The sequence below is a fragment of the Papio anubis genome, chromosome 15 (genome assembly GCF_008728515.1).
Source record: "Papio anubis isolate 15944 chromosome 15, Panubis1.0, whole genome shotgun sequence".
Classification (NCBI taxonomy): Eukaryota; Metazoa; Chordata; class Mammalia; order Primates; family Cercopithecidae; genus Papio; species Papio anubis.
In genome coordinates this window covers 31,202,754-31,223,034 of record NC_044990.1, presented here as the reverse complement: position 1 = coordinate 31,223,034, position 20,281 = coordinate 31,202,754, and the positions used below count along the sequence as shown (strand labels likewise).

General features: G+C 37.5%; 1 protein-coding gene across 2 annotated transcripts in view; it reads right to left on the bottom strand.

The window, feature by feature from the left end:
- Window positions 1-2,105: 2,105 nt before the first annotated feature.
- SUGT1 (SGT1 homolog, MIS12 kinetochore complex assembly cochaperone) overlaps window positions 2,106-20,281 on the bottom strand; it is a 35,645-nt gene continuing 17,469 nt past the window's right edge. For both annotated transcript variants that reach the window (XM_003913916.4, XM_031655870.1), the window contains 3 exons: window positions 13,745-13,835; window positions 9,535-9,716; window positions 2,106-2,249 (listed from right to left, as the gene is read on the bottom strand). In XM_003913916.4, the coding sequence (XP_003913965.1) occupies window positions 2,148-2,249; window positions 9,535-9,716; window positions 13,745-13,835 (375 nt within the window). In that variant the 3' untranslated portion in view covers window positions 2,106-2,147. The remainder of the gene's footprint in view (window positions 2,250-9,534; window positions 9,717-13,744; window positions 13,836-20,281) is intronic.

The window sequence follows — 20,281 nt, the reverse complement described above, 5'->3', positions numbered from 1 at the left end:
AAAAACAACCAAAGATAGTATTATATTTTTTTTAAAAAGCAGCTATTTTATTTTTTTTGAGATGGAGTCACCCAGGCTGGAGTGCAGCAGCATGATCTTGGCTCACTGCACCCTCTGCCTCCCGGTTCAAGCAATTCTACAGGTGCATGCCACTACATCTGGTTAATTTTTGCATTTTTAGTAGAGACAGGGCTTCACCATGTTGGCCAGGCTGGTCTTGAATTCCTTACTTCAGGTGATCTGCCCATCTCTGCCTCCCAAAATGCTGGGATTACAAGCATGAGCTAAAGCACCTGCTCAAAACAGCTATTTTAGTAGTGTCATTTTTAATAAAGAAAAAGTTAAACGGCAAAAATACGCTTCTGTATTTAGAATCATGGACCTTTAATTATAACACTTAAGACTCTATGGATTATTTACAAAGGAACTAAGAAAGGCCTAAACCTGTTGAAGATTATGAAGGCAGCAATGACAGAAGATCTGCTAGAGCTAAGCATTCCTGTTTCTGGTGTAGTGCTGTACGTCCTCAACTATGCCTCTGCAGCAATAGCCTTCCTCCTCATCTTAGGATTATTGGTACTGAGAAAATTTAACACACAGAATACAAAAGTCACTATCCTATTTCCCTAAGGAGAAAACTTTAGAAATCCATCCAACCAAAAACTTAATTTTGCCTTTTCCTTCAGTGTTCAAGAACAAAAAATGTATCTAGTAGCTCTAAGTGGACAAAAGGACACATGAAAACTCTAGAATGCTTAATCAAGCTATAACAGGTTTGGGCACTATCTGGTATCACCCTACTGAAACTTTCCTTAGTAACTCCCCTACACCCCACAACAAAGGACTAGAAGGAAGGAGCTGAATTCCTACTGTTTTGGAGGCTGAAATGATGACCTGTTTGCCTCCCACTCACCCTGCTCTGATGGTACAGGGTAGTGCTTTGCCATAAAAATGTTACTGACACCTAACAGAGCTGAGACCAACCTCTGGGGTATTACAGTTGAGAAAATTATGGTGAGAAAACAAAGTCAGATCTACAGGTCATCCATAGCCTATACTTTATAACAGCTTAGACTGTAAACAATTTTAATCACAGAACACTTTCCTGTCCCTAAAGTGTATTTATGCTGAGTTCAGCATTCAGTCTTTACACAGTTCCTTCATGAATGTTATTTTTTCCCTGCTACATTTATAAGCTCTTTGAAGTTAATAATCATGTCTCTTACTTTTTGTATTTTCATGATATCTATATATTCTAGGCACAGAGTAAATAATAAACATATACACATTAATTTACTCACAGCAGTTACCATAAACCAATGAAACCAAAGTAATCATGGGGACGTGACAACAGAGATTTTCTAATAAAGAAGAAAAAAACACACCAAAAAAACCCACCAATGCTGTAATTTCAGGAATCCTGCTGTGATAAAAGAAGCAAGTGGAGTTGGGCTTTCCTAGAACCTTCTTTGCCCCACCTTTGCAGATTACCCTTAGTATAAACTTGCAGTGTGTTAAAACTCAGGTATCTATGTTTTATACAGAAATTTGCAAGGTAAGGACCAAAATATCTCAGTGCAATTAAAATTACAAATTCTTCCCATTAAAAGAACTAAATGGGAACTCCCTGTGATAATTTCTCAAAGTTCTCATTAAAAACTTAAGAAAAAGGTAAATAAACCAAACGTCTTCATAGAAAAATTGTATTTACAACTCCATTCAAAAGCAGTTTTTAAAAGCAAACACAATGTAACACTGAAGGTGAAAAATCTATGCTCACCCAAAGCTGCCAGATCTAATAAATTACTGACAGAATACTGCATCAAAAATAAGGCAATAACCCAAAATATACCATTAAAGATTTCTCCATCCCCACAACTAGATAGAATGAATCTATCTAGGAGCAAGTGATACGCTTTATTCAGTTTCACCATGTCTGAAATCTTTAAGGACAGAAGTGATAAAATGTTATCTTCATTCTTCATTAGACTTGAACACTTGAAGGAAAATAATTTCTAAAGCACAAAGAGGTAAAGAGGTATAATCTTTCAAAAAGATATTCAGTGTTCAAAATTCAAGAATGCAATATCAATACACAACGGGCATTAGGTGAATATACATAATACAGTGAGAGCAAATTAATTTATTTAGTACTTTTTCCATTCCATATCATCAGGAGGGTTGATTTCAACTTTCCTTTTACCTACATCAGACCAGTTGGTACTCAAAACTGTACCACCCGACTCCATCTGCAATGAAAAATTAAAATGAGATTAATTCCTGGACGATATAATCAAAACAGAATATTTTTCTAAAAATGTTCCAAGCATAGAGCCCCAAATATTGGCTATTATATACAGCTCAATATAAACTCTATACAATACATATATATAACAGATTACACACAAAATACATAGCTCAATATAAACTCAAAACAGTATTTTTATTTAATTTTAGGCATTCCAGAGGTTAACAAGTTAAATAAAATCTGAAAAGGAAATCCTAAAGTAGTCAGGGAGGTGCACTACATCCTTTGCTAATGAGCATAGACATATATGGGGAAAGACAACCTTCAAATGAAGGTTCAAATTAAACTACCTTCAATTATTAGCTCCCCCAAAACAGTGATTATTGTAATTTCTTTTGCTGAAGACCATAAAGACCAGTCAAAATAATCTCTTTCTATATCAGCTGAAGAGAACTTTAAGGCCTCTACTTTGTGCTCTCTTTGTGCCAAACACAAGCAAGTTTATCCAAAATTCTTTAAAAATCAAGGTACATATATGCAGGTATAGAAAGTCAGTGTCTCAGTGAAAAATTGGTCATTTATTTACCATCTACTGAATATACCACCCACTAACAACCCAAGAATATTCATTAATATATTTAAAAAACATCTGGACGTTTCTTATTTTAACATGATAAAAATCAATGGATTTGAACCACAGCAAAGAATAGTGCAAATTATTAAAATATAAACACTTAAAAATAACCAATTGGGTTAGTGGCCAATGTATACAGTTACACATCCTACACACTGGAACCTCAATGTAACCCCATGTCCGACACGCTCTACTGAGCTCCCTTACATGGGCTTTTTTGCACAGCTGTGAGTTTTTGTGTCCTTAGTCATCTTCCAAACATGAAATGTCATCACCTCTCCGTGGCTTTACTCTGACCTCTTATTTCTCTATTCCTGTAAATTGGTCTACGTAAGCCTAATTACACTTACATAACATGTGTCCCACTGCATTGTTGCAATTTAAGGTTCTGTCTTCTTATATCTGCTTTCCACCCTCGACTTCAACTAATGCTGAGAGCTCATTAAGGACAAGGAGTACATTTTACTAATATTCATATCCCAGTTCTAAACACAGTGGCCTAGCACATAGTAGGCTTTAAATAAAATGACTGAATTACATTTGACAAATCTGTATAATAAACTACCCCAAGGTTGAGCGTAGTGGCTCACGTCTGTAATTCCAGCACTTTGGGAGGCTGAGGCGGGCAGATCACCTAAGGTCATGAGTTCAAGACCAGCCTGGCCAACATGGTGAAACCCCGTCTCCACTAAAACTACAAAAATTAGCTGGGCGTAGTGGCACGCGCCTGTAGTCCCAGCTACTCCAGAGGCTGAGTCATGAGAATCACTTGCATCTGGGAGGCGGAGGTTGCAGTGAGCTGAGATCGCGTCACTGCACTCCAGCCTGAGTGACACAGCGAAACTCTCTCTCAAATAAATAAACAAACACACACAAACTACCCCAAGAGGACCTTCAGTTATAAAACTGAAAAAAAGTAGGTTAGTTTACAATCTGACCATATTCGCTGATGACACTTATTGTGCTCCACCCCCTGCCACCGCATCTCTAATAGACTGCAGGGCAATTTAGCATTTCCCTGTGATTATTTTGTATATGTTGGTCTTTTGTCCCAACAAGATAAGGAGATTACAGAGAAAGAGGTCTAGTTTCTTTCGTATTCCCACAAGGACAGAAGCCCCTGGTATAGTCCAGATCAATGTTGCTGCACAGATGGCTTATTTTATGGGTATACATAATTTGGTTATAATTGTCAAAGTTTCTATATGAAAATGATTGCAGATTCTATCTTTGATCTTTCATTTGATGTGACTTGACATCTTTGATCTGACATACTGCTACTTTTGTCTACCATACTTTCAAAAGTCAAAAGTGAGAACGACTTCTCCTGGGAAGATCGAGTAGATGTACTTTTCCTATTCTTCCAAGTAGTAAATCGACTAAACAGCCTAGATGCTACATATGAAACAAAGATAAAATGACTCTACAAGGGGACAGGTGCAGTGGCTCACACCTATAATCCCAGTATTTTGTGAGGGCAAGGCAGGAGGATTGCTTAAGTCCAAGAGCTCAAGAACAGCCTGTTCAACACAGCGAGACCTTATCTCTATACAAAAAAAAAAGAAGAAAAATAGCCAGGTGTGGTGGCACACACCTATAGTGCCAGCTACTGAGGAGGCTCAGGTGGGAGGATCACTTGAGCTCAGGAGTTCAAGGCTGCAGTGATTCATGATCGCACCTCTGTATTCCAGCTGGAACAACAGAGCAAGATCCTGTCTAGAAAAAAAAGTAAAGACACCAAAAGGTAAAGTGAAGACAGACCTACCAAGGACCTTGGGACTCAAGAAATGACGTGGTGGCAAATTCTGGGTTTTCCTTTTGCCTCATATATCCTAGACTTGGAGCTGAAGAAGCTGGAAACACCAAGGAGGACAAACAAGAAAAAAAAAGTCCCAACAAACCCCTGCTCTCTCTTGCCAAGAGATCAGGAAAGGACGCTGCCTAGGAAAACAGAAAACTTTCAGACAACAGGCCAGGCATGGTGGCTCATGCCTGTAATCTCAGCACTTCGGGAGGTCAACATGGGAGGGGACTGCTTGAGCTCAGGAGTTCAAGACCAGCCTGGGCAATATGGGGAGACCTCGTCTCTAAAAAAATTAAAAAAAATTAACTGGGCATGGTGGTGCATATCTGTGATCCCAGCTACTCAGGAAGATTACTCGAGCCCAGGAGGTCAAGGCTGCACTGAGCCATGATCGCACCACTACACTCCACCCTGGCGACAGAGGGAGACCCTGTCTCAAAAATGAGTGAATACATAGAAATAGATAGTAGATAAATGTACATCTTAAGAACCTAAAAAAATAAGAACAAAATGCACCTAAAGCAAGCAGAATAATAATAATAATAGAAATGAATAAAATGTAGAACAAAAAATAGGGAAAAAAATGAAACAAAGAGCTAATTCTTTGGGAGAAAAAATTCAATAAAATAAGCAAATCTAGCCGATGGGTAAGCATATGCTAGATAAGGTGTCCTTTAAACCTCTAGGAGACTAAGAAAAAAGAGAAAAGACACAAATTACCACTATAAGAATGGTAAAAAAGTATCACTATAAACCCTGCAGACATCAAAAGAGTAAGCAAGGCCGGGTGCGGTGGCTCACTACTGTAATCCCAGCACTTTGGGAGGCCAAGATGGGTGGATCGCTTGAGCTCAGGAGTTACAGACCAGACTGGGCAACATGGCAAAATCCCATATCTACAAAATAAAATAAAATAAAAATACATTAGTTGGACATGGTGGCACATGCCTGTAGTCCCAGCTACTAGAGAGGCTGAGATGAGAGGATCACTTGAGCCTGGGAAGCTGAGGCTGCAGTGAGCTATGATCATACCACTACACTCTAGCCTGGGCGACAGAAAAATGCCATCTCAAAAAAGACAAAAAACAAACAAAAAGAATAAGGGACTAAATAAACACTGACAACTTGGACACAATGGATCAGTTTATCAGAAACACAAACCACAAGTCACCCATATGAAATAGACAATTTGAACAGTCTGATAAAAACTTTAGGTTAACTAAATTCATAACTTTAAATCTCCTAGTAAAGAAATCTCCAGTTTCACTGGTGAGTTCTGCCAAATACTTAAAAAAAGTTAACACCAATTATACACAATATCTTCTAAAAAATAGAAGAGGATGAAATGCTTCCTAATTCATTTTACAAAGTATTACTCTGACGCCAAACCAAAGATAGCACAAAAAGTACAGACTCATATTCCTCATGAATATAGACACAATAACCCATAACAAAACATTAGAAGATAGAATTGAGAGATACACTATATGACAAAGTAGGGCTCACGCAAGACTGTCTCAATACTTGAAAATCAATCATATTAATAATATAAAATCACATTAACAGGCTAAGGAAGAAAAATCATATAATCCTATCAACACAGAGAAAACATCTGACAAAAAGTCAATGTTAAAAGTTAATGATAAAAAAATTTCAGAAAAATAGGAATACAACAGAACTTTCATAACTTGACAAAGATCATCTACCAAAAACTTACAGTTAACATTCTACTTAATGATGAAACAATAAATACTTTTCCCTTAAAATGGGAAGCAAGGGGGATGTCCACTCTCACTACTCTTACTCAACACAGTGCTGAAGTTGCAGCCAGTGAAACACAGCAAGAAAAGGAGATAAAAGGCACACAGATAGAAAAGGATGTAAGAAAACTCTATTTGCAGATAAATAAAACTTCCATATTTGAAGATGATTGTTCACATTAAAAAGTAACAATCCAAAAATATTCCTACAACTGAGTCCAGCAACGTCATAGAATACAAGATAAACATAAAATTAACTGTATGTCTAGATTCTAGTAATGAACACCAAAATTACATATACATCACTTTATTTTAAAATTTACACAGAAAGACAAATGAGTTAGAGTATCTAAAAACAATTGTGAAAATAAAGGATAAAGTAGGAGGAATGAGTCTGCCCAATTTCAGACTTATACAGCTACAGTTCAAGACGGTGGGACTGACAGAGGAACATACATATAGATCACATACAGCTCAATCTAACAGAACGGGGAACTTAGAAATAGACTCACACAAATATGCTCAACTGATTTTTGAGAAAGGTGCAAAAGTGATTCAATGAGAAGAGATAGGTGCCAGAACACTTGAACATACTATCCACCCCACAAAAAGGAATCTCAAGTTAAATCTCACACTTGACATAAAAATTCAAAATGCATCACAGACTTAAATGTAATATGTAGGCCAGGTGCTGTTGCTCACACCTGTAACACTAGCACTTCAGGAGACCAAGGCCAAAGAACTGCTTGAGGCCAGAAGTTCAAGACTACCCTAAGCAACACAGAGACCCCCCCCCGGATCTCTACAAAAAATTTTAAAAATTAGCCAAGCATGGCAGCATGGATGTGTAATCCCATCTACTTGGGAGCCTGAGGCATGAGGATCACTTGAGCCCAGGACTTTGAGGTTACAGTGAACTGTGACTGTGCCACTATACTCCAGCCTGGGTGACAGAATGAGACCCTATCTCTAAATAAAAAATAAATGTAATATGTAAAACAATATTGCTTTTATTTATTTTTTAAATAGGAGAAAGTCTTTGAGATCTAGGACTAAGCAAAGAGTTAACAGACTTGAAACTAAATGCATGATCCATAAAAAGCAGTAAATTAGACTTAATCAAAATGAAATATTTTGGCTCTACGAAAGACCCTGCTAAGAAAATGAAAACTACAAACTGGGAGAAAATATTTGCAAACTACATATCTGACAAAGATTGCCAGATGTGTGATCATCAGGGATCATGGAAGGGTAGAGGTGGGGTGAGTATGGCCATAAAATAGCAACATAAGCGATCCTTGGAATCCATGAAAATGCTTTCTGTATCTCTCTCTCTCTCTTTTTTTTTTTTTTTTTTAAAGAGATAGGGTCTCACTTTGCTGCCCGGGCTGAGTGTAGTGGCATGATCATAGCTCACTGCAAGCTTGTACTCCTGGGCTCAAACAATACTCCTGCCTCAGATGCCTGAGTAGCTGACAGAGGCACAACACCATGACAACAAGCTAGTTTTTAAATTTCTTGTAGAGACCAGATCTTACTACATGGCCCAGGCTGGTCTAGCCTCAAGGGATCCTGTGGTCTCAGACTCCCAAAGCACTGGGATTAAAGGTGTCAGCCACTGCATGCAGCCACGTTCCCTATCTTAACTGTCAATATCATGGTTGTGACATTGTACTATAGTTTTGGCAAAATGTTTCCATCAGTGGAAACTTTGTAAAAGGTAGAAAGAATCTCATTTCTTAGGATTGCATGTGAATCTACAATTATCTCAAAACTAAAAGTTTAATGAAAACTTTTTTTTTTTTTTTTTTTGAGAGGGTCTCTGTTGCCCAGGCTGTAGTTCAGTGGCACAAAAAATAACCCACTGCAACCTTGACTTCCCAGGCTCAAGAGATCCTCCCACCTCATCTTCCCAAGTAGCTGGGACCACAGGCACATGCCACCAGGCCTAGCTAATTTTTTTTTTTTTTTTTGGTAGAGATAAGGGTCTCTCTATGTTGCCCAGGCTGGCTTCAAGATCTTTAGCTCAAGTGATCCTCCCACCTCAGCCTCCCAAAAGTGATGGAAAAAAAAACTTTAATTAATAGTGAGGCTGGTTGAGGTGCCTCACGCCTGTAATCCCAGCACTTTGGGAGGCTGAGGTGGCTAGATTGAAGCCAGGAGTTCGAGACCAGCCTGGGCAACATGGCGCAACCCCATCTCTACAAGAAATAAAGTAGCCAGGCGTGGTGGTGTATGTCTATGGTCCCAGCTACTGCAGAGGCTGAGGTAGGAGAATCACTTGAGCCTGGCAGACAGAGGCTGCAGTGAGCCAAGATCACGCACCGCACTCAAGCCTGGGCAACAGGGCAAGACCTTGTCTCTAAATAAACAAACTGTGAAAAGCACAATCATGACCAATTACCACATATTTCTTAAGTGTGAAATACCTGAGCCTCAACCACATTAACTAAATATTAAATTATTAAATACTAATTTTAACTTTCTACTGTAAATATGAATGTCTTACAAGAGTCATATTTCCAGAGCTACTGGTATTAATAAAAGTCACATGATTACAACTGCAAGCTAAATAATCTATAAAGTTCTACAGTGATGAATTGTTACTAAAATCTTGAGGTCTAATTTAGGTATTTATGCTGCCCTGACAAAAAGCCTGAATTCTCTTAATCAAGAGAGTTGTTAAACCAATGAATAATGTGCACCTTCTACTTGCAAACACTATTCTGGAAAGTTTCACATCTGTATTCTTCATCTCTAACATTGACACTACATACGAATCTAGAAGGGACACAACAGAAGTTCACTCAGCTACTGTGATAAATCCAAGTAAGATGACTCCATATCAATCTAACTCACTGATAAAAAATACCTACTTAGGATAAACTACTTGTTTCTCATCTCTTCCACAAGTTTTCAACTTCCTCAAAAATTACTCTTAGAGCAAAAAGAAACGTTCAGACAGACCTTATTCAAAAAGTTCTCCCAGCTATAGTACACGCAATTTGGTCTCACATTACCAATTTTCTCTTTTAAAATATGTAAAATTTGCTCCCATATATATATCTTAAAAAGTTTATATTCTTACAAAGGATTTGTTCATGGCACGTTTCACTTCATCAGAACCATCTGAATAGATCTGCTGAAATAATCTGTTTAAAGCTGCATCTCCCTCCAACTTTTCATTCTTTTCTTCTTCTTTGATCTCACCAACCAATTTATCCCAATTTCTTGTATAAGGAGATGATGATGGATATAGGTTCTTTACATCTGTGAAGTAAAAAAGGCAGAAGTAATTAATCAACATATTTCAATTATGTCAAGAATATGTAAACTTTGTGACCATGTATATGGAACATCTTAGCAAACAGTTTAGGTTACTGAATTTCATGTATGCAGTTAAGTGTCTTTCTGGTATACACATCAGTAACAAAATTTACATTTCTAAAAACTGAGTCAGTTACCATATTGTAAAATCTGGGGATTTCTTTTGAGTACAATAACTCAATAAAGTGTAAACTTCTGACACATTATATAAAATTAGATTACATTAAAAGCAGATTCTTCATGCTGATAACAGGAGAAACTAGATGAAAAATATACAGAACTTTTATGTTTTCAGAAAAGTTGCAAAGACAGTACAAACAATTTTAAAAATAAAAGTTTTTTTAAAGGATACCTATGAAATCTTTCATAACTAAGATTTTAATAAATGTTAAAAATGTGGCTTTTTCTAAAGTATTTAGTATCTTTCAGAGTATAAATAGCCTGAAAATATAAATAATCATCCATGCCACTGCATACTCTCCCCACATCAAAAATATAAGATTATTTCAATAGGCAATAACAATAAGTAATGCCTAAATGTTTAAAGTACTACACTTGATGATCTGAAGTTCAATGTCCACATGCCATACACCTAGCAAATAACAGTATTTGTAGGGCACACTGGGGTTTGTAAACAGAGGCTGCTTGCAGCCAGAAAGGCCACTGGCCCAGGGGCTCGGGGTACTGCCAAGATTGCTCCAAGGACCAAAGGCATCAAGATCTTGGCACACAAATACTTAGAAAATAACTAGCCAACCTAGTAGCTATAGGAGCAGCTCTGTTCACTGTCCAATAAAAATATGACAGCCTCAAATGCGAGTCACATATATAATTTTAAAATTTCTAGTAACTACATTACTAAAAAGAATCAGGTGAAATGCAGTTTAATAATATATTTTATTTAACCTGATACATATCACATATAGTATCATTTTGACATGAAACCAACAGAGGCTGGGCATGGGGGCTCACGCCTGTAATCCCAGCACTTTGGGAGGCCAAGGTAGGACGACTGCTTGAGGCCAGAAGTGTGAGACCAGCCTGGGCAACATAGCGAGAACCCATCTCTATGGAAAAAAAAAAAAAAAAATTAGCTGAGCATGGTGGCACATGCCTGCAGTACCAGCTACTTGGAAGGCTGGGGTGGGAGGACTGCTTGAGTCCAAGAGGTCGAGGCTACACTGAGCCATGACAGTGCCACTGCATTCCAGCCTGGCTGACAGAGCAAGACTCTCTTTTTAAAAAAAAAAAAAGAAAGAAACCAAAAACAACAAAAAGAATATATTTTACATTCTTTTCTTTTTTTCATACTAAGTCTTCAAACTGTGGCATATATTTCACATAGCAGATCTCAATGCAGACTAGTCATATTTCAAGTGCTGAACAGGTAACGTGTGGCTAGCAGCTACTGTGTTGGACAAAACAGCTGTAGTCTTCAAAAAACCCAATTCAAAATTTCCCCATCAGCATGTATTAGGATACATTAATACTAATCTAAATGTTCCTCCCAATACTGCTCTCTATATCCCTTTTGTCAAAATAGCTGAGAAACTATTTAACATCCACTGTTTTTCTACGCTTTCTCTTCACTTGTAAACCGACTTTCTCCCTGCCCATTCCTCCTCAAAACAAGACAAAACGACACACACACCACCAACACAGTTTTTTTCAGGGCCAAATATATTGTTTTGAAAATCCTATCCACCTTCCTTCTACTAGACATCCTTCTATCTTTGTACATTTTCACTAGAAGCCAGATAAAACAAAAAAATGCATGCCATGGTAAGTTAAGAGCCCGGGAAACATGGATTTAATTAATCCTAACGCTGACTCCCAGGAAGCATGAGCACAGAGGTTTTAATCTCCATTTTACAGATAAGCAAGCTGGCTCTCAGATAGGTTAAGTGACTTGCCCTTATCTACAGTCTCCAGCTTGCAATACACAGGAATCTGACAAGCATATTAATTTCTTACAAAAACAGGACAGGAAGAATATCATCTTGAATATCTAAAGTGTTGAGTTTAGAAAAAACATGGTAACTATAACACTAAAAAACCTTGATCTTTAATCTCAGAAAAACTTTTAACACCTGGAGATGGTAGAACTACTACTGAGAGATGAGTAACCTCCCTGCTCATTCACTGTAATATCAAATAACTGGCCAGGCGCAGGGGCTCAAGCCTGTAATCCCAGCACTTTGGGAGGCTGAGACGGGCGGATCACGAGGTCAGGAGATGGAGACCATCCTGGCTAACACGGTGAAACCCCGTCTCTACTAAAAAAAATACAAAAAACTAAGCAGGCGCCTGTAGTCCCAGCTACTCCAGAGGCTGAGGCAGCGTAAACCCGGGAGGCGGAGTTTGCAGTGAGCTGAGATCCGGCCACTGCACTCCAGCCCGGGTGACAGAGCGAGTCTCCGTCTCAAAAAAAAAAAAAAAAAAAAAAAAATCAAATAACTACATAGATACTCATGTCGGCAAAGACTGTTTCCATTGTTAGAAAATGCAACAACAAGCAGTATGCAACGAGTAGACAAGGGGTTAACAGAGTAACCGGAACCAACTGAGAAGACCTAGATTTTAGTCCTAGACAATGAGAACTGCTGGATAATCTTGAGCTTAACTTTTCTGAGCCTGCAAAATGGGAGGAGTACTAAGGGGCTGCCTGTTATGCACGGCTGTTAGAATCAAGTAAGATACTACATTTAAAGTGATTATATTTTTTTAAACCTTTCAGCTACATATAAACCTCAGCCTCAAAATCTCTTGGAGTCAGTCCTAAAAGAAGCACATATATCTTTCCAATAAAGTAGGAAGCAGATGCTTAACTAAATACCTTAAATACCAACTAGATATACTTCAGTCCTTAGAAAGTATCTGTTGGTGTTAATACCCTGATTTTGAAAATTATACCATAGACTACTTAAGAGGTAATCACTGGACTAGTTAAGACCCTATCACCGGGGGAAACTGGGTGAAAGCTACATGAGAATCTCTTATTTTTGAAACTTCTAAACATCCAAAATTATTTCTAAAGAAATAACTACATACATACACACACACACACACACACACACACACACACACACACACACACACGAATGATCTGTTGAATAACCTGGTGTTTTCTAAAAGGTGCCACAAGGAATATGTGTTTTCTGTTACAGAAGAAAGCAGTCAAAATCAGAAAAAGTAGCTGAGACACATGTTAGCTTGTTTCAGTCATTAAATCAGACTATTACTTCTAATAAAAAGAAATTTCCCTCCACTCATTAATGAGGCTATTGCTATAAAACATAATCTTAGGTTGTAGTTCTGAGTGTGCTGTGAATTAGTCCATTACAAAAATTCTTATCTAGTTATTGCATATACTTAAAATTGACGTCAACACAAAGTTCTGTCTGTTTCTTACAGGACTATATATACAATGAAGCCTGGTTTTCTACTCTTTTCCTAGACTTTCCTTTGGCATTTATTACCTATTTGTGTTCATCTCTAAATTAGCAATAAGAAATGGGGTAGATACCGTACCCTGTAAAGCCCTGAAAATTCCAGGAAATCAGATGACAATATCAGTAGAAGGAATAGAAAGGAGTAAGTGAGAGAGGGAGAGGGAAGAGGGGGAAATACATCAGCTGAGTAAACCAACTTACAACCCAAAAAGAAACAACAGGAGGGGCCAACACACAAAAATAAACATCCTCCAACTGATGTCATAAACTTTACGTGGTAAACAATAAATCCCAACTCCCTCTGGGATTTTGCTGCCATTCATTTTATTCTTAGAATTTGAGACGTTAGAACTTTCAACAGAAAGGCTACTTTATATTCATTATGGAGCAACCTTATTATACTCAATGTATCTCATCTTCAGAACATAAATAATGAAAGCAAAAAGAATGTTCATTACTATTTAATTTCAGTTACACAACACAATATGAATACAAAGCTATCAAGGCCAGAAAACAAACCTGCTACGAATTGTTTTGGCGTAGGCACATCTCCTTGCCCCTCTAGCTTTTCCCATCTCACAGCCTCTGGCTTTTTCAGTTTAATTTCAATCTGGAGGAAACACCAAATAAAATCCATTACTCGATGTAAAATACACAAAACAGTAAAAAATGCAGTTTTCTTAATAGTATCTTTGACAGTTTCCTTAAATTACACAAGGTTAAATTTGAAGAACTATGAAACAATTTTGTTTCTACACTCAAAATTCACCCTTGAAAAAAAACAACATACTATACATAAGCTACAATCAAGAAGAGACTTGAAATACATATGCTTTTTTTCATCCAAAGCAATCTGAGCCAGGGATGATTCTGCCACCCAGGGGACATTTAGCTATGTCTGGAGACACTGTGGGTTGTCATACTGAGTTAGGGAAGAGGTGGTAGTGACATCTAGTGAGTAGAGACCACGGTTGCTACTAAACATCCTACTATGTACCAGGCAATCCCCCAAAACGTCAATAATGCCACTACAGAGAAATCTGATTCTAAAAGAATTACTGCATTTACATGTGCATTAACCTGTTTTACGGTGGAGAAACTTATTTCACTGTATAAACATAATACAACTAACGCTAACATTCTGGCAATCATTCATTCAACAAATAATTACTAAGCACCTGCTATGAGACAGTATAGTCTTCAAGGCTGTGGGAGATTTTTGTTTTATTTTTAGAGACAGGGTCTTGCTCTGTCTCCTAGACTGGAGTGTAGTAGGACGATCACAGCTCACTCTAGCCTTGAACTCCTGGGCTCAAGTGATCTTCCAGCCTCAGGTTCCCAAGTAGCTGGGACTACAGACAACTGCCACCACTCCTGGCTAATGTTTTTAAATTTTTTTGTAGAGACAGAGTCTCACTAGATTGCCCAGGTTGGTCTCAGACTCCTGGCCTGAAGCCATCCTCCCACCTCAGCTTCCCAAAGTGCTAGGATTACAGGCATAAGCCACCATGCCCAGCTGGATTTTTAAAATACTAAACACACATCCTCGACCATTTCGAAGTATGTGAGATACTTTAAGAAAGTTACTAAAGTTGTAAATAAGTAAATGTTCTAAAAGCTCAGGAGAAGCACACCTGACTGTGAAGAGGAAAGGCTTTATATGCCTTGAAGGGCTTTGAAGGGTAGAAGCGTTTGCAAGAGTGAAGGCGTAGGTCTGCAGAGGCACAGGGAATGGCCTAACTGGAGCACGGGTAGAAAGGACACTGCATCCGGGAGCACTGTGAAGACTAAGTTCACTTATTTACCGAAAAGACTAAGTTAACTTATTAAAATGAAAAGTTGGCCAGGTGCAGTGGCTCACGCCAGTAATCCCAGCACTTTGGGAGGCTGAGGCTGGTGAATCACGAGGTCAGGAGATCGAGACCATCCTGGCTAACATGGTGAAACCCCATCTCTACTAAAAGTACAAAAAATTAGCCGGGCATGGTGGCAGGTGCCTGTAATCCCAGCTACTCAGGAGGCTGAGACAGGAGAATGGCGTGAACCCAGGAGGCGGAGCTTGCAGTGAGCCGAGATCACATCACTGCACTCCAGCCTGGGCGACAGAGCCAGACTGTCTCAAAAAAATAATAATAAAAATACAATGAAAAGTTAATAGTATCCTAATGGTATCTCTTACTCTAATTAAGGCTAGCCCCCAGAGTCTATCTTTACCCCTAACACACACAATCACATAGCATTTTATCTACCTTTTGTTTTCTTTATTCAAATAATGCTCCCACCTCTATTTTAACAGGCTAAAATCAGCATTTTTAGTACAAATATTAAAGCAAGGACTACAATAAACATTATATGAAACACTTTAAATGAGCAATTGAATTAGAATTTTATATTCTCATGTTATTTTCCTATGAAAAGGATCACAACTTTTGTAAGCAGAATTAAAAAATCAAAAGGCAGACTTAAAAAGAGAAGCCTATTCACCCTTTGGTTCTTCTATCTTTTATCAGATGACTCATTTAAACTAGCAATTCCTGGTAATATTTATACCAAACGCATTCAGCAAAAGGACCTTCAAAATTTGCACCTTAAAATACTTTAACAAGTGCTAACATAGAGAAAACTGCCAGTATTTTTAATCACAGATAAAATGATGGTATATGTATGTGGCGTATGTGGTCTCAAGTGTTTATTTTTATTTTCTTTAGGAGCAAAGAAATGTAATAAACAACTGTTTTCGTAATAGGAGAAAAATATGAAACAAATGTCACTGGGATAAGAGCTAAGAGTAGTAATCCCGAATGTTAGGAGGCCGAGGCAGGCAGATCACCTGAGGGCAGGAGTTCAAGACCAGCCTGGCCAAAATGGCAAAACCCTGTCTCTACCAAAAATACAAAAAGTAGCCAGGCGTGGTGGCAAATGCCTGTAGTCCCAGCTACTCAGGAGGCAAAGACAGAATTGCTTGAATCTGGGAGGTGGAGGCTGCAGAGAGCCAAGATTGTGCCGCTGCACTTCAGCCTGGGCAACAGAGCAAGACTCTGTCAAAAAAAAAAAAAAAGTATAGTATCTTTGGTGTAATTTACTTGTTTAAACTCTACATACATAAAAACATATTTCATAAGAATTTCTAGAATTCCCTAAAGTAAACTACAATTAATTTTTTATAAAGTAATATACCACCAATATTTTCTGTACTCCGGTTACTTTGTCAATGCTATGGTATTTATTAAGAGGGAACACAAATCAAATAGATGGCAATGACACAGCAACAGTTACTGAAAAGAACTATTAATATTATCTGAAATTAAAATTGCATCTTCTTTAATTTTCAGCTCATTTAAAAAATGAGGGTCTGGAAAATACTGTGTACATCACCACATTAAACTTGGCCACAGGCCACCCTATATTCACACTTCATGTTCCTGTAACTATGAACATACTGTCTATAAAAAGTTCCTTGTTTCACCTGAAGAGCAGCACAGAGTAGCATTCGCATCTACTGAAAACCACTATAACCTGAATAACTGTGCAGTATGAAGAGGACTTTATAAAGCTAAAGGCAAAGCTCTTAGTAACAACCTGCTTCAGCTGAGACAAGCTGACCTCAACTTGAAATTACACTTAATACATTCATTAAAATAGCTGCATGTAATAAACCACTTAAAGTAGCTTTTTAAAAAAGGTAAAAGGGGCCAGGTGTGTTGGCTCACACCTGTAATCCTGGCACTTTGGGAGGCTGAAGTGGGAGGATCACTTGAGCCCAAGAGGTTGAGGCCACAGTGGGCCATGATCACTCCACTGCACTCCAGCATGGTCAACAGAGTGAAACCCTATCTCCTCCAACAAAAAAAAAAATAAAAGAAGGGAGGGACTATTTTCTATGAAATCCTTTTTACCCTTAATTCACTTGCAATGTTCGTACATGCTTTTAAAAATGAAGTTTTAAGTCTTGATGATTCTGGCACATAGGTCTAGAATTAGGACCAGTCCAATTTCAGAGGTTTTTATTGCAACCATTAACAAACCATTCTATTTTCATTTAAGTCAAAAATACTTTAAAAGTAACTTAAAACTTTGGTAGTTTGCTTGAATGTTGTTCTCATATGTACAGGGAAGGCTCTCAAGGTGCTAATATCCCAAAAGAGTATTCACAGTTTACACATAAGAATCCTTTCTGTGCTGGATCATTAGTTCTCAACAGTATATGTATTACCATCCACTTCTAAAGTCTCCTCTGCATAGCAGACAGTTTAATTCTTTCCAATGAAAGAAATTTCAGATTTAAAGAGATGTCATTACGCTTAAGCAGTCATGATATCCTGACACCACCATCTTAAGTGGTAAGTCAGATCCCACCTGCCACTACAGACTGACATGAAGGGATCTTTCCCAGAGACTAAAGAGCTGGGCCAATTTATTGGCAAACTTTTGAGACCCATACACTTCAAGACTGTACTCATTAAATAATTGTTCCTCTAATCTTCAGAATACAGTCTTCCCAACATACTCTTACTGAGCTGTTTGCACGTTTAATTGCTACATCAAATTCCTTTGTCTGAGAATAGCTCAGTCTTTGAACCCAGACTAATACATCTACCTTGATTTTACACTAAAATATTTCTATTATCATTTCTTAAATGCAAAAAAAATGCCAATGAATGGAGAAGACTGAAAGATCCTCTCCAAACTTCTAATAGCTCATTTCAAATATTTGCTGAGTAATGACTCTGTGCCAGAAACAATGCTGGTACATAAGGACACAGCCTCTGTTCTTAAATTAATCAATCAGGAGAGACATTCCCATAAACAAAAAGATTCCAGTATGTGTCAGGTGTAGTGACTGACCTATGTATCAGGAAATATCGAGTTATCTGAAAGGAAACATGCCAGAATTTCATCTGAGTGGTGAGTCTGAGTGATTACTTCCTAAACTCCTTTATCTTTTCCAGATTTTCTATGATACGCATTTGCTGAGTTTACAGCCTGAATAAAAATCGAAATAACTAAAATAAAACAATAAGAAAGGTACTAGTAACATTTATTGAGCTCTTATTACATATCCTGTGTGCTACATGCTTCACATATATCATCTTACTTAATGGAATCACCCTACAAAAAAAAAGACTTATCCATATTTTAGAGATGAAGGAGCCAAGATATGAAATAATTTGCTGTAAGTGCCTTTTTCAGCTAGGATTTTTACTTATTTCCTCAGAAACAAGCAGGGGTTGAGAATAAGACAAAAACAACCAGTTGTATAATTAGAAGAGTCACAAATAGGTGTCACTGGTTGGATGTATGATCACAAGCAAGCAACTCAATCTCAGGGAGCCTCAGTTTCTCCTATAAAATGAGAACAGTAGGCCCTGACTCATTTAGGGTTCTCAAGAAGATTAAATGACATTATGTATGAAAAGACTAAAGAACCGTGTCGGCAAATAACAACAGAATGATATTATCAATATCCTGATCAGTATAATCGGTTAAAAAACCTGAGCAAATTATTGAACATCTCTGGGTTAAGTTTCTCTACCTGTAAACTGGGGATAAAAATACCTACACCATGCAGTAACTATGAGAACTACATGAGATAATACACAATACAGTGCCTGACGTGATAAAACAGTCAAAACACCTATTCTAATTCTCCACAGGTCAAACAAAATGGGACTGACTAAATAAGCTACAGTATATGCATATGCCGAAATGCTTTGCTGTTGAATATGTAAGGATGTGATAAAAATATCAACAAAGTGTAGCTGTTTGAAAATTATGTAAATTATTCTTTTAAAAATGTATGAATATACATTACAAAATATACGAAAAGAATACATTCCAAGATCTACAACTGGTGATCTTTTTAAACTAATTCAGTTAAAAAAAAAATCAAATCTCACTATTATCACCACCACTGTATTAAAAAAGCAAAACAAAACAATAATTTTAAAAACTCCCATATTTATGTATTCAGACCAGCAGAAGCATCACGCCCAAATACCCCATTCCATTACATTATTACCAGGACTTTTCTTTAACATACATACATTCTTCTATGAACATTAAGAAATAGGATTCGCTCTAAAACTTCTCAAATTTTAGTGGGAGAAGAAAAAGGAGGCTATTTTGTTTCTAAGATATACATTTTTATTTCTCACAATTCCAGGCCTTCATATTTTATATTGTATACATTACTGTGACTAAAAATAAGAACACAAGAACATTTTCACAAGGACAAATTCACCCCAAAAGACTGAGAATTCTAATTCTTTCTTTTCTTTTGGAGACAGTCTCATTCTGTCACCCAGGCTGGAGGGCAGTGGCACGGCATGATCTCGGCTCACTGCAACCTCCATCTCCCAGACTCAAGTGACTCTCCTGCCTCTGTCTCCCGAGTAGTTGGGACTACAGGCACCTGCCACCACGCCCAGCTCATTTTTTGTATTTTTAGTAGAGACAGGGTTTCACCATATTCACCAGGCTGTTCTCGAACTCCTGACCTCAACTGATCCACCCGCCTTGGCCTACCAAAGTGTTGGTATCACAGGCATGATCCACCTTGCCCAACTTGCAAATCCTAAATCTTAAAGAGAAGGAAAATTAATTTTTAAAATGCATGTTTCACAATATGGGTGCCACTAAAGTCACAATTCTAAGACTGTGACCAGAGAATATTGTCATGAAATCAACAAGATGAAATGAAAGACATATAGTTTCTTAATTTCTAAAAAATTAATAGGCTGACATTAAAGCTGATATTCAGTAAAAAGTAGCAATAACTATCAGAGATACTGAAAAAATATGAATCCTGGCTTGGAAAAACATATTGGATACTACATTGTAAAATAGTTGAGAAATGCTATTTCATTAATTTCAGGGTTTTACCTCTTACTACTTTCATCACTAATTACGTATCACTCAAATTAGTAATATTTAACCACCACTGGTTATACATGGATATGCAACATTCAATCTTGAAGGTGGGAAAGAAAAGAGAATTCCCGAAAGCAAAGAAATTGCCCTTTTAAGCTGCAAATTTTACAGAATCTCTACTATTAA